This window comes from Rhinatrema bivittatum, chromosome 1 (genome assembly GCF_901001135.1).
Source record: "Rhinatrema bivittatum chromosome 1, aRhiBiv1.1, whole genome shotgun sequence".
NCBI classification, from domain to species: domain Eukaryota; kingdom Metazoa; phylum Chordata; class Amphibia; order Gymnophiona; family Rhinatrematidae; genus Rhinatrema; species Rhinatrema bivittatum.
The window spans coordinates 336,788,043-336,813,527 of record NC_042615.1 but is presented as its reverse complement, the minus strand read 5'-3'; the positions used below and the strand labels follow the sequence as shown (position 1 = coordinate 336,813,527).

The 25,485-nt window shown below is 39.0% G+C and overlaps 1 protein-coding gene across 2 annotated transcripts in view; it reads right to left on the bottom strand.

Moving 5' to 3' along the window:
• Nucleotides 1-25,485, bottom strand: part of SLC4A4 (solute carrier family 4 member 4) — a 782,778-nt gene that overhangs the window by 352,183 nt on the left and 405,110 nt on the right. For both annotated transcript variants that reach the window (XM_029598711.1, XM_029598721.1), the window contains 2 exons: nucleotides 20,260-20,420; nucleotides 4,701-4,880 (listed from right to left, as the gene is read on the bottom strand). In XM_029598711.1, coding sequence (XP_029454571.1) covers nucleotides 4,701-4,880; nucleotides 20,260-20,420 — 341 coding nt within the window. The remainder of the gene's footprint in view (nucleotides 1-4,700; nucleotides 4,881-20,259; nucleotides 20,421-25,485) is intronic.

Genomic DNA, 25,485 nt, shown 5'->3' with positions numbered 1-25,485 from the left:
AATAGAAGAAAATCAATTTGGTAGTCAATTAGAAAGGATGTACTTGACAACAGCAATTCTAGGTTTTTGCTGGTGTCAAAAAAACAAAAAAAAACCTGTATGGACTTTCTAAGGGCTTCAGTCTGCTCAAGATAGATGACCAAGGCTCTCTTGCAGTTCAAACTATATAGAGCTTGCTCTTCTTTGTTGGTGTGTGGCATGGGAAAGAATATTGGCTGGATGATTGATTACCTAAGGTGGAAGTCTCACTACATTAAGCAGAAACTTAGGATGAGTGCACAGAACCATCCTTTTGTGAAAACAGTATAAGATGGATGTCACTAGTGCCAGCATCTTGATGATGGTGCATGCCAAAGTGATCACCAACAAAAACATGAGCTTCCAGGTCAGGTACTTCAACTCACATGAGTCTACAGACTCAAGGAGAGCTTTTATCACCTGGGTTAATATCACACTGAAGACCCAAGACACAGTAGAAGGCTTCAACTGAGGAAAGCCCTGTATGAAACAGACAAAAGAGAAGAGTGTAATCTACATGGTGATGGCAAATTCCAATTATGATGCTGGGCTCAAGTGGGACTTGGGGAAGTTTATGACAAACTCTAGTAATTCCAACACCTGAATGGTTTTGCTCATTGATTCTGTAGCGTCACCTTGACACATACTCTTGACCAGCCAATCATCCAAGTAGGGAAATCCATGCACCCCCAATTTGTGTATATGCACTGCCACCAATGCAAGACAATTTGTGAATACATGTGGTGCTGTGATCTGCAAATATATCTAAGGGTATAAGCATACTACAGATCTAGAGAGTGCAGTTAGTCCCCCTTTTTGAGAAAGGGACTTAAGGTGCCCAAAGAAATCATCCTGAACTTTCCCTCATCAGGTGTTTGTTCAAAGCCTTCAGGTCTAGGATGGGATAAAGTTTTCTTCGGGATCAGGAAGTACTTGGGAGTAAAATACCTGACTTCTTTCTTTTGGTGGGACTGGCTCAACCACATTGGATTCTAAGAGAGAAGCATTCCTTTTGTAGTAATTCCTGATGTTGAGACACCTACCAAACGGGTTTAGGAGTGCAATGTGAAAGGCATCCAACAACTGTAATCTGTATCTGAATTATCCCGAGGACCCAAGGTATCAAGTTATTCAGGGCCAACGGTTTACATAAAACCTTAGTTTCCCTCTGACAGGAAGGTCCTCTATAATAAATACTGGTATCCCGGATATGCTCTCCCCAATTCTGTCTACATTCCATCCCAGCACCTCAGCCAGCACCTCCCAGGCTGAGGTGCTGGCTGTGGTTTTAGCACCCTCTGCTGTCTAGGGCATGAGGATTCTGCTGCTGACAGGACTGATAGAGCAGAGGAAAACATCTCCTGGTGGATAGAAATGTCTTTGGCATTCCACTTGGGTACCTCCTGGTTGGGAAGGGTAGATCTGGACTGGCAATAGAGGTGGTCTATAAAGTCACAAAAGTCAATAATCTCAGCCACTGCTTCCTTGACCTTAACTCCACAGAGATTCTACTCACTGTAATGCACATCTCTGAGTCTTTCCTGGACATCTGCTAGGAGGAGAAAAGCTTGCAGCCAGGTGAGTCTGCAGGTGCCAATACCGATTGCAAAGACTCTTGATGGTGTGTTTTTTGCATTCCATACCTTTGTCCCTTTGTGACTCCAAGGCATCACACTGCGTCTGAGGAAGCCACTCTACTGTCTCCTTCAAGCTCTTCAGTATATCTCACATATATGTAGAAACATGATAGCAGAAAAAGACCATATGACCCATCTTGTCTGCCCATTCACACAACTGCTTAGTTCTACAATCCTTGACACTTCCTCAGAGATCCCCTATGCTTATCCCATGCTTTCTTGATTTCAGATACTGTCCTTGTCTCTCCCACCTCCACTGGAAGACTGGATCCATGCATCCATCACCCCTTCTGCAAAGAAATATTTCCTTAGATTATTTCTGAGTCTACTCTTCACACCTCATCCCGTGGCCCCTTGTTCCAGAGTCTCCTTTCTATTGAAAGAGATCTGCCTCCTGTGCATAAATACCTCTGGGGAATTTAAATATCCTTATCATATCTCCCCTATCCCACCTTTTGTCTAGGATATACATGTTTACATCTTTGATTCTATCCCCATATGCTTTATAACAAAAACCAGTGATTATTTTAATAGCCATCCTCTGAAATGACTCCATCCCATTTTTATCCTTTTTGAAGATAATGTCTCCAGAATTGTACACAGTATTCCAAACGAGGTCTCACCAGGAATTTATATAGGTGTAATATCACCTTTTTTCTGCAGAACATTCTTCTCCCTATGCACCTAAGTGTCTTTCTGGCTTTGCTGTCACCTTATTCACCTGTTTGGCCACCATGAAAGCAGATATGATCACCCACAGATCCTGCTCTTCTTTTGTGCATATAAGAATTTCACCCCCTTGAATGTGCTGCTCCCTTGGGTGTTTACAGTCCAAATGCATGACTGCATTTCCTAGCATTACATTTTAGATGCCAGACTAGACCATTTCTCAATCACCACTAAATCTCTCATGTTTCTACACCTTCCTGGTTATTTACCCTGTTAAAGATTTTAGCACCATGCACAAAAAGACAAACCTTTCCTGATAGCCCTTTTGCAATAACATTTATAAAAACATTGAACAGAAGCGGTCCAAGGACCAACATGCACGGCATACCATCAGTAAACACTCCTATCCTCCAGGCCTGGATTTGTTAATAGGCACACTAGGCCTCTGCCTATGGCAGCAGAAACCTGGGGACAGCAGGCTGGCTGAAGATTTGCTGCCTTTCAGCACTGCTGAATCTCACTCAGCAGAGAACAGCCCTCTGCTTCCTGATCCAGCCTCTCACCTCCAGAGAGCATGCAGGGAACAGAAGAGCCTGCAGCAGATAAAGCAAAGGGGTATCATTTTGGGGAGACTAGGAGAAGCTGAGTAGAGATCATTGGAGGGTGGAAATAGAGGTCTGTGTTTGAAAGAGAGGTCAGATGAGGGGCATGTATCTGTGTATGAGGGGGGAACAAGAGTAGGTCGCAGTGTTCATGCGTGAGAGAGGGGTTCATACCATGTGTGCATGTGTGTGTATGGGATATTGGGTGGGGTGGTAGAAAGTGGATGCAAGGAAAAGCAGGACCGGCGCATGAAAGGGACACTCCCTCCTTCCTTCCCACCCACTGCAATTCAAATTCTCCCTCCCTTGATCTTAGATTCTCTCCCCCAGATCCTAGAACCTCCCTTCCTTCTACCTTTCCCTTCGCCCCAGACCCTGGAACCCACTCTCCAACCCTTCCTACTCCCTCTTCCCCCTTCCTCAATCTAGGAATATACCTCCCTCTCCCTCCCCCACTGCAGATTTCTAATCCTCCCCATCTCCCAACCTCCCCATCCCTAGACCTTTTTTCTTCTCACATTCCTCCCCTTTTTCCTCTCCCCATCCCAGAGTTCTCCTCCCTGTACTTACTTGAAATCACTTTTGTTCACCCAATAAAAATAAAATAAAATTATACTAATATACTATAAAATTACTTTATTTTTATAATGTAATATAAAAGATGGAAATGTTTGCCAATTTGTTTCAGATTTTTTAATTTTTGCCACAAGAAACTAGAGGACTATGCCTTAGATCTCCTGTTCCTTATTGTCCAACACTGGAAGGGGTGACAGGGGGCACCAAAATCCTAAATCCATCTCTGCTTTCCTCAAAGCGAGCTTCGTTTACCATTACCCTTTGTCGCCTCCAAATGGCTCATGAAAAGCAGGCAGAATGCTATGCAGGAATTAAACAAAGATTCCAGGAAAACCTCTCTCTTAAGCAGGTCCAGGGTACGAGAATCCCTCCCCAGGGCATTGAGGAATGAATTCTAGATCTCTTGGTTTTTGTGAGCGCTAATTTGACCATCACTCTTTGGTGAGGCAGCTGTATATAACATGATATATTCGCTTCTGGACATGATATAATTGCTTCTGCCTTAAGTGGAGCCACAGAGAAGGAACTCTCTCACGATCGAAACTCCATCTGATTTCACCCATGTGTGAGGACTGATTCTTCTCGCCCTCGGAGAGAGGCAAACACACAACAAGCTTCACTTCATATCTACATTAAAACTGTGCTACCACTTTCCTTCCCATCTTACTGTTTTAATTAAACTATTTAGTATATAATGTTGCACAATGAATAAAGTACCTACTTAATAGATGAACCATTACTTCTCCCAAAGTTAAATTTTCTTGCAGAAGCATCACATCACATATTACCCTCCCTTTGACACATTTTGAACAGATATGAGCAAACACGTTGGTGAGTCACTTACACAAAATGAGATGCCTACATGTACCTCCCATTCAGTGTGCTGAAAATATTGCACTATGTCACTCAGTGCTTGATTGCCATGCCCATATGGCATAACTACACTGGTCATCTAAACACTAGGCATAAGAATATCATCTGTTACCACTCTGTGTATCTTCCCAACACATGCACTTACAGAGTAGATAGCCACATAGATCTAAATACTTGTAACATTGGTAACTAAAGAATTAGACACTGTTCCCTGCAGTCACTGATGATAAAGTCATTTAAGAGATGGGTAGAATAAGATTATGGAATAAGTATCCATAAACATACATAACAATAGCAAAGGGAAGGCTACAGGCCTCTGCATTACCATTATCTGGGTTGGTAAACATCCTACTTGCGCTGGAAACGGTTTTCCCAATGTCAGCCAGAGAACGCAGGTTGGACTTCTTAGTCTGATGCCGGTGCTTTCTGAGTAGTGTGTATGTCACCTTATCCTTCATATCTGCCTTCAGCAGCCCCATCTCAATCTGGTTGTCGACAATCATCTCTGTTTTACAAAATTAAAACAGAAAAGAGCGTTAAGGAGTATTTCGCAGTGCCATTGCTAAAAGTCTGTATATGACAGAGAAAAACTTCAAGTTTTGTTTTGTTGTTTAAAACACCAATGGTAACTTCAAGTGAAATCTGCAGTAAAAGTGAATAATTTTTATATTTTACTGATAGCTATTAGAGTATCTTTGTACACTGTGATACCTTGCAAAGGAACCAACAATCATTATTATTGTCATCCAACAATTAGTACAAACTGGGGTCTATTTATCAACCTGTGAGAGGTGGTAACTTGAATTATTAGTAAATAGCACCCATCACAAATCATGGAAGCCATGGTAAATATGGTATTATCATGCAGCACAGGTTTATACATATACTTCATTATAGCTATCTATAAAATAACTATACACAAATTCTATATCTGTTGATTAAAGAGTGAATTGATAGGGTACTCTATACACAGGTCTGGTATTGAGAATCTGAAGACCAAGGCCCAGTCTACATAATTTAAGCATTTTCATGAATGGTTCTCAAGATTGGTTTGATAAAACCAATTTAATACATCCAAAATGAAGCCTAATCAAAACTGGGAATTTAAGCAAAACTAGCTTAGTCGTAGCCCTTAATGCAGTTAGCACTGATCAAAACTACTTCGGGAAGGAGGTCTCCGGAGCAGTTCTTGGAAGCTAAATGTTTTACAGCCCTTCAATGCAGATGCTTATCAGTATAAAAATAGCTATATGCATTAGACAGGAAAATTAAATGATGAATCAGTAATGGTCACTGTTGCTGGCTCCAGGTAACAGGACAAAAAATACCATGCCAAGATTGCTGCTATCTGCGAGCTAAATATAACGCAAAAATAAGTCAACTTATACATTTAACATGATTGAAAAGCTGAACAGAATTTGACTCTGTGGCCAAAGTTAATTGAAAGAATTATCAAAAAGCAGACACTACTAGAAGGGATATTACCATCAGCAGTGCTTAACTGAGGTAATTATTTACCCTTGTTTTTAGAGGCTTTGTTTTTCAATCGGTAAGCAATACCCCAGATCCTGCAAAGTATTATGTAGTAGCAGAGGTCTCCTACTTCTTTACTTTCCAAGATTATCTTTCTGTAAGGCAGCATGCATTCATCTTGTTCTCTTAAAATATATGTATAGCAATAAAATACTATAGGAATGCAAACAACAGCACAAAACCGGTGTGATATGTATTCTATACAGGAACTTCGGTATAAAAAAGTTAATTAAATAAATAAATAAATAATAAAAGTACAATATTTGTTTTTTATGGCATTGTATAAATGGACTATCATCAAAAATATGACTACTTTGGATGACTGGGAAAAAACAGAGGAAAAAAAAATCCCTAGACTGTCTAAAAATGATTTTGTTCCTGGAAGCATTAGCATCATATATTGACACTGATAAATTGGTTCCTAACCTCATACGCTTTTAGGACCACTAAATGCCAGAGACAAAAAGACACTACTCCAACTTGGCCTTCCCTCAAGGACTTAAAATTCCAAATCTAAAATGGTCTCAGTTCCCCACTGAGTCTTAGTGGATCTCTGTAACAAAAGCAGTCAGAGCTTCTCGGAAGCAAACCACTGTACTTCAGCAAAGCAAATCGAAGCCACTTTTAAATGAGGGAACCTTTTTTTAAGCTCCTCTTTTATTAATGCACAAGCTGTTTGAGAAAATATTGGAATCAGAAGATTTTGTTGGTGGCTGAAGAAGATTGGTGAGAACTGCTTGTTGGGTAATATTAGAACCTAAAAGTTTGGGAAGAGGTGAAATTGTGGGGTATATCAATCTTTAGTGTGTGTGCCTTGATTAAAAGCTAGGACAGGCAAGTGATTTATTTTAGTGTGTGTGTGTATGTGTTTGTTTGGGCCTTGAATTAAAACAAAACACAAGCTACGAATATTAAGGGATTTCTTTAATGTATTTGTGAGCAAGTGTAAGTTAGTAAGCACTAGAACTGTGAGTTTACAAAGGTCATTTACTTGATCTGAAAAGGTGAGAATTCTGGTTCCTGGGCAATTGGTCACTCATTTTGGGGCCACTCACCCTCCCCAACTCCCACCCACCCCAGATCTTTTTCTGTTAAATAGATACCCTTCACCCCAGTTAAAAGGAAATTCCTCTAAATAGGAGTCAATTAGTGAATTTGAATACCATACAATTAACCCTGATTTTAGTGACTGATTAATTTTAGTCTCATTGCTAGTCATTCACAAACTAAAACAAGCATTCTAGTTATCAATTTAAAATTTTAGGAGGTAATTCTAAAAGGAGTTACACATGTAAATGTAGTAATTTCATAAAGTCATTTACCCATGTTAAATGTACTTACATTTGACTATTCTATGGACAATTCAATGGCATATATTGAAGCAATTTTCAAAAACCCACTTACACAGGTAAAGTGCATTTACACATGTAAAACCCAATTTTAAATATGTAACTACTTTTTAAAAAAAGCCATTAGACTTTAAAAGGCAGCAAACAATTTAAAAATCCCTTAAATTGAAAAACATACCTACTCCATAATCAACTTTTAAAAAACTCTGGCAACTTAATAAAACTAAGATGCAGACTGAAGTCCAGCAGCACGTTGGGGGATACCCAGTCTTTTGCACTAAGTGCCACAAGTACGACTACCTACCTGTTGGTGGGGTACTGTATGTGTGCACCCACTGCAAAGAGGTCCTGGCTCTCAGAGAATAAGTCCGATCTCTGGAGGCCAGAGTGGCAGACCTGGAGGGGCTGAGGCAGACAGAGAGGTATACAGAGGAGACCTTTAGGGACATAATAGAGCAATCCCAACTCAATCAACCAGCACTTGTGCTGCTTTTGGAGAAGCAAGATTAACTGAAAGGAGAACATTTTGGTGTGGCAGGAAGTGATCCTATTGCTAGGACCTGCCCTCCAGGTAATGCCTTATCCTCTCGCACAGAGGATGTGTCTCCAGAGCACAGTGACCAGGAGGAAAGGGTGAGGACTGCTGTTATAATGGGTGATTCGATCATTAGAAATGCAGATAGCTGGGTGGCTGGTGGGCATGAGGATCACTTAGTAACTTGTCTGCATGGTACAAAGTTAGCAGACCTCACATGCTATCTAGATAAGATTTTAGAAAGTGCTGGGGCAGAGTCAACTGTCATTGTACAGTACCAATGACATTGAAAGGTGCAGGAGGGATGCTCTGGAGGCTAAATTTGGGCTCTTAGGTAGGAAAATGAAATCCAGAACCTCCAGGGTTACATTCTCAGAAATGCTCCCTGTTCTATACAGAGGATCCCAGAGGCAGGCTGAGCTCCAGAGTTTCAGTGCGTGGGTGAGACTATGGTACTGGAAAGAGGGTTTTAGATTTGTTAGGAACTGGGAAACATTCTGGGGAAGGGGAAGCCTATTCCAATGTGATGGGTTTCATCAGTCTGAGTGGAACCAGCTGCTGGCACCAACCTTTAAAAAGGAAATAGAGCAGCTTTTAAACTAAATGATGGGAGAGAGTCAAGAGTTGCTCAGAAGCACATGATTCGGAATGATGTACTCTTCTATTCTTTAAATGAAACAGGGAAGTTAGGGCATCCTGATAGAGAGGTTGCACTAAATGCTAAAATAACCCAGGGCCTTTTAAGTACAGAGCAGACAGACCAAAAAGATCCCAAAATTACCCATATCAATTGATATGCAGATTAATAATGCAAACAGAAAACATGCTTTGGAATATCTGTATGCAAATGCTAGAAAAATCTGGAAAATAATATAGGAGAATTAGAATATATAGCACTGAATGAAGAGGTAGATATAACTGGCATCTCAGAGACTTGATAGGAGGAGAATAACGAATGAGACACTGATACCAGGAATTAAATTATATCACAATGATAAGATGGTACAAATTGGGGGAGGTGTGATGCTATGTGTTAGAGGGCATAGAGTCAAACAGGATAAAAGTTATGCAAGAACCAAAATGTAATGTGGAATCTTTATGGATTCAAATTTCATATGAGAAGGGGAATAAAATAGCAGTGGGGGTATACTACTGTCCACCTGAGCAGAATGAACAGACAGACCAATGAAATGCTAACAGAAATTAGAGAAGCTAGCAAAATTAACACCACAGTAATAATGGGCGATATCAATTACCATGGCATTGACTGGGTAAATGTCACATCAGGACATGTCAAGAAAGTAAAGTTTCTAGATGAATTAAATGACTGCTTTTTGGAGCAGCTGGAACAAGAACCAACAAGAAGGGGAGCTAATCCTTAATGGAACACGTGATTTGATGGAAAATGTAATAACGCTGAGGCCACTTGGGAATAGGGATCATAACATGATCAAATTTGACTTGATAACTGGAGGGAGGACATTAAGACTGAGATAGCATTTAATTTTCGAAAGGGAAATTATGAGAAAATGAGAAAAATGATTAGGAAAAAAATGAAAGGAACAACTGTAAAGATTAAAAGGTGAATTTTAAAAGCCCGGTGTGCATCAAAATCAGAAGATGTGCCAAAATGTTGGGTTTACACACACACTCACACACACACTGTATTTTAAAAGCCACCCAGATGCGCATGCATCTCCTGCAGTGTACACATCTCACTCAGATTCAAAAAGGAACGTGGTATGTGTGTGGTCTGGATGGGGCATATGCATTTTGGGGCAGAGCCAAGAGATGTGCACATAAAAATTTACATATCCAGGCATGCGCCCAGGTCTAGTGCCAAATAACTTTACTTCTGCTATTGACGAAGTGCAAGTCTAAATAAAACCAGTTCCAGGCATTGCAGAAAGGACTCTGGGTTAACTAGGGGGAGTGTAGGCTATTAAACTGGGGGGGGGGGGGTCTTGAGGATCTACCTCTACACTGAGCAAACTGGTGGATGAACTGGTGAAACTGGTCATGGCATGGATGCGAGCTGGTTTTAAAATTATCTGACTTATGCAGCCGAAACAAGATTTACATGGCTGGGCATACACAAGCTTAAAACTGGGTGCACTTGTGCAAGCCCACGCTATTTTATAACATGCACATGTATGTGCGAACAAGTTATAAAATCCCTGCATCCCTAGGCACACGCTGAGATATGCACGTGTATGTGCACCCGCACGTTTGTTTGAAAGTTACAGTCTAAGACTTTACATCAGATATGGACACTGTTTAAGAATACGAACTTGGAAGCCCAGAACAGATGTATTCCACACATTTAAAAAAAGGTGGAAGAAAGGCCAAATGACTGCCAGCATGTTTTAAAGGTAAGGGGAGAAATGCTATTATAGCAAAAAGAACATCTTCCAAAAATGGAAAAGGGATCCAAATGAAGAAAACAGGAAAGAGCATAAGCACTAACAAGTTAGATGCAAAGCATTGATAAGGGGGGCTAAGACAGAATTTGGAAAGAAGCTTGCTGAAAAAGCAAAAAATCATAATAAAAACTTGTTCGGGTACATTCAAAGCAAAAAGCCATCAAGAGAGTCAGTTGGACCATTAGATGATAGAGGAGTAAAAGGTGCACTAATGGAAGACAGAGCTATAGCAGAGAGAATAAATTATTTCTTCGGTTTGGTTTTTACTGAGGAGGATGTAAGGCAGATTCAGATGCCAGAAGTGATATTTAAAGGTAATGATTTAGAGTAAATATAACAAATCTCAGTGAACATGGAAGATGTAATATGGAAAACCTGCAAATTAAAGAGTAGTAAATCACCTGGACCAGATGGTATACATCCAAGAATACTGAAAGAACTAAAAAATTAAATTGCAGACCTATTATTAATTTGTAACCTATCATTAAAATCAGCTTTAGTACCTGCAAATTGGAGAGTGGCTAATGTAGACCCAGTTTTGTTTTTTTTTTTGTTTGTTGTTTAAAGGGTTCCAGAGGTGATCCAGGAAACTACAAACTGGTGAGCCTGACATCAGTGGCAGGAAAAATGATTGAAACTATTATAAGAAGTTACAATTGCTGAACAACTAGATAATCATAGTTTAATGGGTCAAGCCAACATAGGTTTAGCAAATGGAAGTCTTGCCTCAATCTGCTACATTTATTTTGAAGGCATGAACAAACATGTGGATAAAGGTGAGCCAATTGATATAGTGTAATTTGGACTTTCAGAATTCATTTGACAAAGTACTTCATGAGAGGCCTGAGGAAATTAAAAAGTCATGGGATAGGAGGCAATGCTCTATTGTGAATTGAGAACTGGTTAAAAGACAGAAAACAGAGTATGGTTAAATGATCAATTTTCTCATTGGAGAAAGATGAAAAGTGGAATGCCCAGGGATCTGTACTGGAACAGCTGCTATTTAACGTTTTTAAATGACCTACAGATGGGAATAATGAATGAGATGGTCAAATCTGCTGATGATACAAATTTATTCAAAGTTATTAAATCACAAGAGAATGATGAGACATTGCAAGAGGACCCTGCAAGATTGGGTGCTGGGCATCCAAATGGCAAATGACATTTAATGTGGACGAGGGCAAAGTAATGAACATAGGGAAAAGAAGCCCAAATTATATAGCTACATGATACAAGGTTATACATTGGCAGTCACCACCCAAGAAAAAGATCTAGGAGTCATTGTGGATAAGATGTTGAAATCCTCTGTCCAATGTGTGGCGGCGGCCAAGAAAGCAAACAGAATGCTAATAACTATTAGAAAAGGAATGGAGAATAAAACAGAAAATATAATACCTCTGTATTGCTGCATGGTGCAGCCACACATTGAATACTGAGTGTAGTTCTGGTCACCACATCTCAAAAAGATATAGTGGAATTAGAAAAGGTACAGAGAAGGGAGATCAAAATGATAAAGAGGATGGATCAATCCCCCTATGATGAAAGGCTAAAGAGGTTAGAGCTCCAGCTTGGAGAAGAAGCGACTAAGGGGAGATATGATAGAGGTCTATAAAATAATAAAGGGACTGGAATGGTTAAAAGTGAATCAGTTGTTTATGATTTCAAAAGTACAAAGACTTGGGGACATGCAGTGAAGTTACTATGTAATACATTTAAGACAAAAAAGAGAAAATACTTTTTTTTTTTTTTTTTTTTTTACTTAAGGCATAATTAAAGTCTGGAATTCATTGCTGGAGGATGTGGTAAAAGATGTTAATGTAGCTAGGATTAAAAAAGATTTGGACAAGTTCCTGGAAGAAAAGTCCATAAACCATTTTTAACCTGAAATTGGGGAAATCCACCTCTTGTCCCTGGGACACGCAGAAATTAATATTTATTTTTGCTATTTAACATGTTTTAACATCGTTGGGCAAATCCTTACACAATTGTCAGTACTTTAATTTTCACAATGACATTAAATATATTTTTTTTTCCCTATACTTTACCTTCAGCCTATTTTATCTTATATGGACTTTCACACCAGAAACATGGAAAATCATTATAGGCCATATAATAAGAATAGAGGTTGTAATCAGGAAATAAACTTGTTATACAATACTAAACATTTTATGGTCATAAATATTAATTAATTGGTTATTTACATGGCACTTTGGATAGAATCCAATTCAGTGTTTTTGCCTGTGTATACGAGACCCCTTACTAATGTTTATCAAAATACAACTAAATGCAATACAAGAATCAGACTGGACAGGTTTCTTTCTGAGTGATGTAGACAGTCACTGTAGACTCAGTTGTATTCTAAGCCATTATGAATATTTAATTTTAAATTTACCTATTTATATCCTATTTTTCCATACACTACCCATAGCAGATTAAAACAGTAAAATCACATAATTAAAAATTAAAATACATTTAAAACTGAATACCAGCAGGCTGGATTTTTAGATTTTCATTAAGATGAAATAAGGGCTTTGAGAGCACCAGTCTAAAAATATGTTGATTCTGAAAAGTGCGACTCCACTTCTCCACCACCCTCCACTGGAGGGGTCCCTGGTGCTCTTGGCCAGAGGATAAAAGAAGAGGGGGCCAGAAGGAGAAAGAAGAACGCCATTAGAAAGAGAAGACTGGTGAGGAAAAGAAAGTTATAGATATTGAAGAGTGTGCTTCTCCTCTCCTTTGAGAGGACACACGGAAGAGGAAAGGAGACAGACAGGACTGGCTGATCAGTCTGAATTCCTTTGACACAAAACTAGGTAAACAGTAGACCATCAGCCAGGCGTATGTGCATGGAGGCGAGGCTATACAGCAGTGGGGAGAAAAAATGTTAGAAAGGAAATGTTTTCTACACTCCTCCTCATTAATGATGCAACTCAAAGTTGCAAAGGTTTAAATAAAGCAATAGTACATTTTCAGAGTTTCCTGGAGAAATGGATGGGAAGCAATTAGTGTGATTGTTACAAAAAAAAAAAAATAAGAAAGTTTGGACCTAGGAATTTTAAATAACAGTGCAAAAAATTCACCTCCAGTTGGCAAGAGAATGCAATGACAGTATTAATGGATTGGAACTTGATGAACACGAAATGGAGAAGCAGCTACACTCTCAGACTCTGCACTGCACCAAATGTGAATGTCCTCTCAAATGCGCAGCAAATTTAAAATTTGGGTTAGCACATGTGGAGTTGCTAGACTATGTATATAGCAGGTAAACTGTATTTATTTTATACAGCTCTTTGGAGCATAACATTTAAAAGTAGTCCTCCCTGCATGGTAAGATACTAGGGTTTCAAGGTACCTTTGCACTTAAGCTGGAATTTACTACTTCTGACAGACTGTATTGAAATACATGGTTTTGCTTCACTTTAAATATGAGCTTTTTTGTAAAAGATGCTGCATTGTTATTTGTTAACATTTTTATTTTCTTTTAAAAGGTGCCCAATGTATTTCATGGCCAATATTAGCAGGGGAGAGATACCCTTTTGGCTGGTCTTGAATCACCAATCACCCCCGTTCCTGCTTTTCTTACATAGATCCTCCAAATAGCAGAGGACTAATCTTTTGTAATTTGCTCAATTAATCCTACCCATAACCCACCTCTTCCCAATTATGTCCTCAGTGTTTTAACTTTGTCTATTGGATTCTTTTTTAATCTGTGTATTTTGTCTGCGTTGAATAATTTATAAGCTCAAAGGAATAGTGACTCTCTCTTGTGTGTATCTGTAAAGTCTTGCATATGTGTTGTAGCTTTATACAAATGACTATAAGGGATGCACATTTGTTTGAAGCAAAAAGTTTAAAATGGGACAAATAAGCCCCTTTGCTTAGTTTCAAATAAACAATATGAAAAATTTGAATTTTCTTTCCTTTGGTTCCTTTTTCAACAAATAGTAAGTGCCATTTGCAAGTGAACACACTATTTGCCAAAAACAATACAGAAAAAAAAAGTATAACAAAAAAAAAAAAACTGAATTAAAAAGCAAAGATGAAAAAAACTGAGTATGTGCATCCCTAATAATGATGATGATCTATATACATACCTTCTCATTGACAAAACAAAAGGTTTTGGTGGATATTGTTCCCAGCATGTTCTATGTCATGAACAGACTTTAACTTATGTTTACATAGCTGTGCCAATGTGAAAAGTTGTTGGTGTGGTGTCTGAAGAAAAGATACAGCAAATGGTCAAATGGAAGGTGATATATTGGCTGGCTATGTTATGCTTACAAAGAATTCATGCTAATATATGCTCCCTGTTCAACTGGAAATCTACTGCAGTGCATTCTATTAATTAAAACAAATCTAGCAATTTGGTAACATTATCAACCTCTGTCTCAAGTTTCTCTTTTCTATCCCTATGGTAAACTTTAATATTTAATTTCAGGTTCTATCTGTATAAACTGGGCCACATATGGTTACAATCTCCTCTAGCAGCATTTGCTGCTTCTTTGAGTGGTCATAACCAGATAAGGACACAAGACTTAAGCATCTCACATAGACTGCATTTGCTTTTATGAACACATCAAAGGTTTGAAACATGAAGCTAAAAAGATGAAAGGCATGCATGAGAGTGGCATTCATTTGTGTCACCAGCAGATTTAGAATAATTTTACACGATTTTTTTTTTTTCATCCCTGCTTTTGCATCTGCATGCAAACTTTTAGGGCCCTATTCATCAGCATCTTTTCCCACAGACACAGAATGGAGAGAAAACAAATCTTTAATGAATCAGGCACTCATTCAAATTACCTTCCTCCTTCTTCCTCATGCAAGCTTCTGCCTATTAGGTCAAATCATTCTTAATGGTTTGAAATCAACTAAATTATTTATCCAACATTTGACTGCTTGCACCTACCTCTCTACATCATCAAAATTCCAAATGAAGAACCACCTCTATAGCTTCTGTGCAGGACTATAAACATCAAAACCAATAGGAAAACAAGGGCATAGAATTCAGAAGGGGGTCACATCATCTCTCCACAAAATGCAAGACATATGCAAATGCAGAAGCAATGAAAAAACATCCAACCAAAAAGTAGCTGGTAGGGCCAATGAATGTACAATATTTTTGTTTTCTGAAACCATTCTGTATTAAAAAAAAAAGAATATATATATATATATATATATATATATACATATACACACACACACACACATCTTTTTGCTTATTATCTCATTTACTATATTGTGTACACCAGAAGATCAGCAGCAACCAGGCCTGTAAGTTTTAAAAAGTATCACAGAGCCAGGATACCAGGCTGTTACACATTGAAGCAGAGAAAAGCAGGCAGATGCTGGGAGCTTTGAAGATAGGCTCCTTGCTCTCTGATTGTGGGTGCTTGGAGGTGAATGAGAAGACAAGAGACTACCAGAAAATGCAGGGAAAAGCAAAAAAAAAAAAAAAAAAAAAGAAAAAGGCCACATGGAGGTTTGAGAGAGAAACTGGCAAGTGCTCAGAGGTGTAGACTTTCAACACAATGTCTCCTCCTCCACTATCCTTCAGTAAAGGTGTCCTTGTTATTATTGGACAAAGAATAAAAGATGAGTAGGGCTAAAAGAAGAATGGGACCAAACAGAGAAAGAAGGCTAAGAAGTGAGAAAAATGTTGACAGAAGAGCATGGTGGGAGCAATGGCTAAGGAAGCAACAGGGAAGGAAGGCAAAAACAGGAACGGTGACTAGGGGACTTGAGCAAGACCATCTTTTGATAGTTAAAGATTATCATGCTACAATGACTACACTACCCTATGACCACTATTGGGTTCAATGCACCCCGGCAGTGGTAAGAATGGTGACAAATTTACTTCTTGTATTGAAAAATGTCAAAGAAATATCGGCTGCCTCTCTCAGTACTGACATTAGCAGAGTTAAACACTTGCAGAAAATTCAAAGGGGTAGTATCAAAGTTACGTACAGGGAAGAAAAATAGCTCATGTGAGCCCTTGGAACTCTACCTCAAACCCCGAGTTAGCAAAACATAGTCATATAGCCTTATACAAATACAGGTCGTAGAGCACAATAAAGCAGTTGTACCCTAGTAAGTCTTCCCCAAACTGAAATTCTTGATCATTTACTAAATGTGGTCCCACTCAGTGCATTTGAGCCTTTTTCTATGTTATTTTCTATCACCTTTTCTCACCAAGGGTCCCTGGTCAACAGGAGCAACCACCTGAGATTGGAGGCAATGAACCTATTTTGAATAAAGTTAGATTAGTTGAGCACTGTTAGACTAAACTGATCTTCTTCCTAAGAGGTACACCCTTATTAAAATGTCTTAAAATCTAACAAAATAATGAGATGGGTATATAGGATTTGCAAAGCTTCACATCTTTACCATACTTCAAGAGTAGAGAGAATCATTTCCTCTAGTGTGAAGCTATTCAATTTTAAAGAATGAGGCTCAGAATCTCTTATTTTCTTAGAAGATTCAAGTTATTTCTCCAATGGCACTTCTCTATGCTTTAGATTTGGGTGCATCTAGCTTTCATAGTTCTTTTTAATCTGTGTGGGTTAAGGTCAAATCAGCCAAATTTCTTATAAGACTGCATTACATTCAGAAACAGACCAGTCTTCATAATAACTATGAAAAATTGAATAAACCTCTCCAAGCTAATTTTCCATTAATCTGGTGAAGGCTCTACTGTCAAGTCAATAAACTGTCCATATTATTATCTAGCACATACCCAATATATGTTCAATGTAACAAAGATAGCTTAGTTTAGGAATTCTTAAATCATGCGCTATTTTAGTTTTACATACATGTAGAAACCCCCTGGTCTCCACTAAAGAGGAGCAGGTGTGGTCATTTTTGTTAGCTTTCGAGGAGTGAGCATCTCTTGAGTTTCCCCATTTGAGTTAGGGCCTGCCTACCTACCTAACTTGGTGTTTTGTTGAGGGGAGATTTTTTTCAGTGCACTCCCTGCCTGTGAGGATATGCCTGTAGTGTTAGATAAAATTCTGGTAGAAGCTAAGGTTTATTTCTTGACATTTTCCAGGGGCGAGACCCTGGCCCATTTTGGAAAGGGACAAGCCCCAATCTTGGAGATTAGAGATGGGAAGATTTATGTGCTCCTCTCCTGTGCAGTTAAGGGTTTGCAGTGACTCCTCACCTTAGAGGAAGGCTTTTGTTTGGACTTTGAACAGGTTTTTTTTCCCTTTTGTTAGTGAGGTTTCGTATCACCCATCCTCACACTGGAGCTGGGCTGTTAATAGCCTGGTTCCTGTCCAGCATCAGACATTTCCTCCAGGGAGGTCACATTAGGAGGAGTCCAGAGTAAGGAGGACATATAGCAGAAGCATGACCCTTGGAGACCCACAACTGGATCTCCACCCCTTGGGACAAGGACACCAGTTGGGGGAAGATGACTGGACTTTTGGATCTCAGGTAGGATTTTTCTGGGAAAAAGGGGATCCCCTCACTTGCAGGATGTCCCGGCCCTACTGGAAAAGTTTATCCACTCAGTAGAACAGTGATAAGCTTTCTCCCAATTATCTGAGCAAAGGACACATACTCAGAGAAAAAGCAAGGAATTCACGGAAGGAAATCAATATAAACCCAGATGTAAATTGGACCAGTTTATTGACTTGATTGATTTCTTCAAGATAAATGTCCAAAGTAAACTTTTATTTGAACACCCAACACAGTGTCCTGACTGGTCCCTGCAGCATCACCACACACAGAGAGAGGCGTCATACCGCCACGCACAGGAAGGAAAAGCACACCACCACGTATGCCTAGAAGGTTATCCTTCCCTCCACAGAAAGGGCAATGTGAATGTTTTCAACATGTTAAAGTGAACTCATGGAGTGTTATTTGTTGAATCTCCCTGTTAGATATACCATAAGGTATGTCATTTAGTGAATTTCCCCGTACGGATAAGTCTCTAATGTTAGATCTGTATAATTTGATATGGTTTCTATGAAACCTTATACATATGAGTGTATTATTTATGTTTCTGTTTTTATTATTATTATGTATGTTTATTATGTATATCGCCTAGGCCTTTTAGTGTTAGGCGATTAATACATTTTATTAAATGAAATGAAATGAAAGGGCCCAAACTATGGGACAAACAGAAATGGGAAATATGCCTATGGAGACAGCCCCAAGAGAGAAATTATTTTATAGACCCTCAGGATAAGTAAATCCATTAAAAAAGGGTTACATAGATATATATAAGGCTACCTTTTCAGGGTCTTGAGTTTCAGCACAATCTGTCTCTAGAGATTAGTTTACTTTCTCAATCAGCAAAGTCGTGAAGCCTTTATTTTTATTTATTTAGAAGTATGATAGATCATTTCTTTTTAGTTTATATGCCCACAAGTTCAACTTGCTGCCTTCTATAAACAATTTGCCTGCATGTCATTATACAGGAAACTGTGTCAGGTTCTTTCAAAATTACTGGCTAAAAATTGTGAATATCCAGAAAATATGAAAGACATATTGATTGAAATGTAATTTTAATGATGAGCAATCTGAAATCATGTAAGTAAATATATTACTGATGAAAGAATGTATTATAGTAGACTAGATAAAAAGGTGAGCTCTACATGTGCTAGAATTTTAAGTGCTCCAGTACTTGGCATAGTGTTTCCCAGCTAGTCTCAGAGCTCAATCCTGTCTGTCCTTTGGGGAGTGGTAAGTGTGTTTCTTTTTTGATTTTCTTTTTAACAGATTTATTCAATTTAATTAGATAACATCAATATTTGATATATATTTATGGATATTTTCTTAGTATTTTTTTTCTCCTTCCTGATCATCATTAAGAGTTGATGTAAGCCTTGATGGTGTCCTCAGTTGACTCACTTTCAGAATAGATACAGTCGCATTTTATGTCTGTTTTCATGGTTTTTAAGTTTTGAGTTCAGCCCTCTTCGTTAACGATTAAAAATCATCTTCTAAATCCCATAATTAGTTGTGCCAAAAATAAATTTCCTTGAACAGCAAATCAAAGGTCAAAAATTATTTCATAAAGAGAAATTCAGAAGTAGATTGAATTGTGCTGCCAGTGCAACATTTCGTCACTGGGCAAAACATGCCTACTACCTGAGCTGGTGAAAAATGGGCCAACTCCGAGTTGGATCCCTCTGTGACATCTGTGCTAATGCACAACTGATCCCGGTTATGCTATCAGTTCTGTGACAGTGTATCTATACAGCTGTAAATGCGCTTTCTGGCTATCTTTTGACTTGGTACACGTAAAGGCCTTAATAAATAATCTTATTGGTGCACAGATAACGACAATATAGCAAAGATGAGGTACTAAAACACACATCATCATGGTGGCTCAGGTACTTCAAATATATATTTTTAGGGTGTTGTGTGCCTGCACCATAGTACAAAGACATTTTCCATTTAGGCATCTTTACCCCTCCTACGGAATTTCTACAAATACAATTCTGATTTCAGCAAATGGGCTTTTGCTCTTCACTATTAGTAGTAGAAGCAGCAATTGATTCATATGGAAATTTTACACATTCATTAGAATTATCTTCTCTCAAACATAATAGACCATATGAATTAATATTTAATATAGCATAATGTGGTCTGGTGTGGTGGCTCGGCAAGTAATTACTGTGCATTGCCATGAGGATGACCCGCAGTTTGATCTCTCCCTGATTTAGCCAGGGCTGGAGATGAGTGTTCACAGACCCAGGGGGAGTCATGGTCATTGCTTAAGGGTGACACCTAGTGGTCAAGATTCAGGAGCCATGATTGCAGGGTTCTGAAAAAGAGCCCAAGTGCATGACTCCCTGACCCAGAACGGTCGCTGCAATGGTTGGACTAAACATGAGTTGGAAAGGGATACAAAATGGGGGGGGGGGGGGCGGGAACCCCTGGAAAATTCCAAATGAAGGTTCAAGGTGCTAGAAGCCAGTCCAGCTCAGTCGGAAGCAGACATACAAACACGTAGGTGGAAAACTATTTTAAAAAAACACACACAAAAACAATGCATTAAATCTGAAAAGATCTTAAAAAATGTTTACTCACCTATAACCTGAGGGAGAGTAGTGGCTTCCAAGTCCAGTAGTATTGTTCCTTTCTCTATGCATGTCCTGAGCTCAAATAAACTATGCAAGGACAATGTGGCAACATGTGGTTTACTCCACCGTTCTCCACCCTGTTCCACCTTCTCTTCAAACTTTATCCACCTGAGGAAAATGGTGAACACTGAGAATAAACAAATGCAATCTGCCTTGCTTCACATGCATATATATATACACACACACACATATATATATACATACACACATAAAACACAGAATTAGGTTGCACAGTTCAACTAAAGCAGGAGTAACTGTACTAATTACTCAAACTCCTGTGCATTTTGAGCTTTCTGGCCATATTTAAGGATTTTGCTAAACAATTTTAAAAAGGTAACTAAAATTGAGGGGGGTGGGGGCTTAGCACAACTGTGTACAAATTTGCAACACTGATGCTATATGTTTGCACCATTTTAGTAATAGCTCTTTCTTTAGCTATATAAAAATTCTTAAGTAATACTGAATTTTTCTCTTCCTGGCCCAGGATTTTAAACAGCAATTTCTGGGCAGGAAACATGTTCTTTTGTAATTCTGCAGTGTGTTGCATTTGTCCTGCAGTTGCAAAAGGAGAGATTAGAATCTAGACTGCTCTTGTGACATCACACATTGGAAAGTGACGTTCTCAGCATTCTCAGAACACACGGTCATTTCTGGGTTGTCAAACTATTTAACTTTCTTGTACAAGACTTCCTCCCCCCCCCCCCCCCCCGAAAGCAGGCGTTGACAATACTGAAAATTGACCAGGCTGACATCAAGGATACTGATACTAGATGCAGGCCAGTGTCCGATGTTTTATCTCATTTGGTTGGTAAGTATGGAATTGCATATCAAAAAATAATAAAAACAAGAGACTATGCAAAAGAACTCATTTTAGGGGTTTTAATTACAAAAAAAAAAAAGTGGTCAGAGTTAGCCTATGTAAATACTTGCTACTTATAGATTCTTTTTTGCATATTTTGTGTAAAGATTATCTAATTTATCACCCTTTTTGTATCATGCTATTTTGGGTTGGTGGCTGTTCTTTGGTTTGTTTGGGGGGGAGGGGGAATGGGAGGAGAGCAGAGGGCAACCCGGGAGCATGATTTCCAATTAAAATCTGACAGGCCATCAAAAATATTGTGTTTATAGTCAGTCTGGAGGACTTATTGGCAGTGCTGTGCTCTATCAATAAGGGAAAACTGCAATTGATTCCTCAGCTTGCCTTCTGCTCATTGGGTTGGCGGGGACTGGAAAAACACTTATATTGTAAGGGGGGGGGGGGCGGACAAAACCCCAGGTGGATGCAAATGAAGGCTCATGAAGCCAAGACCCAGTAGAGATCTGTCCAATGGAGCAGAAAGCCTAAAGGAGAAGGAGGAAACTACAAGACAAAATGCAAACAAAACCAAATCTTCTGCATAGAAGTGAGCTGCCTATTGGGGAAAAAAATGCATTCGAAATCTGTCAAGCTGGCTTTCTCCTTCTAAACCGGAGCTATACACTGACTGGGCAAGTCTGAATCAAGCTGAACAGCAGAAAGCTTGACGTATAGCTGAAGGCTCCCAGTTTCCCATCCCAGAACTCTAAGCAGACTTGGTTCCTGACCTACTCATGTAGAAGACATCAATATAAGGACAAACTTAAACTTCCATGAACACTGAACCAATGATGAACTATTTTTATTCTTTGCAAACAAGAAAAAAAAAAACCCGTTTGTTAAACAAGTTGAAAAAACCTAAGCCAAATGCAATCCAATTGATCATCTTGTATTTCACTATTGCCTCCCTTTCTCTTCAGTTTAAAATTAAAGGGGAAAACAAGGAAAGAAGAGTATTCACGATTTAGTACTTTTTATATACTGAGGTTTAATGATTACTTATGTTCAATGAAATTGACTAGAATACAAAGGAGAAGATGGGAGGCGGAAAATGAAAGGTCACTAAACTAGTTGGAGATTCGTGCAAAGGTCAAAGCTAGTTCAGCAGACGATCTTGCTGTCTAATCTTCTTTGCCCATAACTGAAATTCTTGTCTCTGAAAATATTTACTAATTGGCAAACTTTCCTTTTTTTTTTTTTTTTTCTAAAAGCAACATTCCTGTGCTACCTAGAAAGGATGCACAAACGTAACAGGGTAAAATAATCAAAACTGGGCAGTTAGGAGCTAACTGTGCAAGCACTTTTTACTTTGATACAAAGCAAAAGTACACAGTATTGCTCAACAAAAGATTACCCTGCACAAAAGTTATCTGCACAAAACAATGTTAATAGGTTGGCATAATCAAACCCTCACAGGTTGTGCTTCATCCACCCTGTCCCTACTCCCCCTTTTTCCCAGCAATACATCCAGAGTCTGTGGATAAAAGTGTGTGTGTGTGTTATTGAACATCAGACAGATTGGAAATGGGGACTTTGAATATTGCCCACAGGTAAAATGCTTTTATACCCACAAAAAACAATTTAAACTTTTGCCTCAATATGACTAAAAAAAATTATATATATATATATATATATATTCATCAAAAAATTGTTGGCAATATCGTCTCTAGTGCTATGACTAGCAATATACCAAAAAACCCCCTTACATTAACAAATGTATGGGAGACAACTAGCACTTTTGTGATTTCAAAAATTTCAAAATAAGATATTACTTAAAAAGAATCATTTCTTTATTGAAAGCTTAATCACCTGTCACTATTACACATATTAGATTTTCAACATATCACAAGATACATACACACTAAACTTTGCATAGAGTCCACTAAAGTATATCCCTCAATTCTCTCCTACTTCTTGCCTCAACCTTACCCTAGGCGGACCTTGTACCTCCTGATCCCATTGATGTTAATTTGGGTCTTTGTGGGCGAATACACCTCTTACATCAAAAACCTTATATATTTTTCTTAGATGATAACCCTATATCTTTCCGAAAATTATGTATCCTTGGTGTATTCCATTCAACCAGTTCTTTTATCCATCCAGACAAGGACCTCGTTTCGCCACTGCTGGCTTCTTCAGGGGAATATTCTTGTTAAGACCCAACATCAAGAAATACCCATGGCTCCCACCACTCGTGTCTAAAAATGAAGGAGCGGACTCAGACACAACACACTCAATTCACTCCGGCTCGATGGCTCCCGTTGTTTGTCATGAAAAAACTCCCGAATATGAGTGTTATCCTCTCCGCTCTGTCAGAAGCCCGGCTCCCTTTGTATTGACCAAACATTTCACTTCCTGGATCTTCCTCGTCTCACACCACACCTTTTTCAAACAATGACCGCTTTCAAAAATGGAGTCGCCATACCACCGATCTTCAAACTTGCTCCTTAAATCGCACGGTGAACAATATATACCCACTCGGATATGTTCAAACGTTGACCCAAACTATCTCGGCCGTTATCTACTAGTCTTTTTCGTTTTACCACCATACATGTCTCCTACTGAGGCTTATACCGCCGATCTACCCCTTTTCTACTCCTCCTCTCCACGGTAGAGCGGCCAGTCCACGCTTGGATACCCCCTCAGATATAGGAGTAGGAGACGCTGAGGAGATTTGTACGGTGGTAAAACGTAAAAGACTAGTAGATCACGATTGAGAAAGTTTGGGTTAATGAATGAATATATCTGAGGGGGTATCCAAGCGTGGACTGGCCGCTCTAACGTGGAGAGGAGGAGTAGAAAAGGGGTAGATCGGCGGTATAAGCCTCAGTAGGAGACGTTGAGGAGACATGTATGGTGGTAAAACGAAAAAGACTAGTAGATAACGGCCGAGATAGTTTGGGTCAACGTTTGAACATATCCGAGTGGGTATATATTGTTCACCGTGCGATTTAAGGAGCAAGTTTGAAGGTCGGTGGTATGGCGACTCCATTTTTGAAAGCGGTCATTGTTTGAAAAAGGTGTGGTGTGAGACAAGGAAGATCCAGGAAGTGAAATGTTTGGTCAATACAAAGGGAGCCGGGCTTCTGACAGAGCGGAGAGGATAACACTCATATTCGGGAGTTTTTTCATGACAAACAATGGGAGCCATCGAGCTGGAGTGAATTGAGTGTGTTGTGTCTGAGTCCGCTCCTTCATTTTTAGACACGAGTGGTGGGAGCCATGGGTATTTCTTGATGTTGGGTCTTAACAAGAATATTCCCCTGAAGAAGCCAGCAGTGGCGAAACGAGGTCCTTGTCGGGATGGATAAAAGAACTGGTTGAATGGAATACACCAAGGATACATAATTTTCGGAAAGATATAGGGTTATCATCTAAGAAAAATATATAAGGTTTTTGATGTAAGAGGTGTATTCGCCCACAAAGACCCAAATTAACATCAATGGGATCAGGAGGTACAAGGTCCGTCTAGGGTAAGGTTGAGGCAAGAAGTAGGAGAGAATTGAGGGATATACTTTAGTGGACTCTATGCAAATTTTAGTGTGTATGTATCTTGTGATATGTTGAAAATCTAATATGTGTAATAGTGACAGGTGATTAAGCTTTCAATAAAGAAATGATTCTTTTTAAGTAATATCTTATTTTGAAATTTTTGAAATCACAAAAGTGCTAGTTGTCTCCCATACATTTGTTAATGTAAGGGGGTTTTTTGGTGTATATATATATATTCATATATATTCTTTCAGCAGTCTATGCCACTCCCACTCCTGTTAAGATCTCCTTCCCAGTAGGGTTGTGTGTTTCTTTACTCAGATGAGTAAAAATGCAACAAATGAGTCCATTTGCAATTGAATATCTCTCCTTTGTTTAATATACTTCCTGTTATCCCTTTTTGTTCAATTGTTAAATATCCTGCGTTTTGAGCTTTTGTAAACCGTTATGATGGCTTTACCGAATGACGGTATATAAAACTCACTAAATAAATAAATTTTTTGTTCACAACCAGCTAAATCTGAAAACTGACACATTCCAAAAATTCCAAATTAAATTTTAGTGCATCCCCAGGTAAAAATACACCCTGGGGTCAGGTGCCCCCAACCCCCACCAGCTCTGTACAAAAATCCCTGGGGTCTAGTGCTCCCATTCCCCAAGGATTACCATAGTATCCCTCGAGTCTAGTAGGGACAGCAGCTATCCCCACTTGCTCCCACATACCTGTGCCATTTTTCAAAATGCTGCCAGCTGAGGTCGTATGCTACATTGACCCGTGCAGCGGCCAAAATAGCATAGTATGTCAGCTGGCACTGGTGGGGGGCA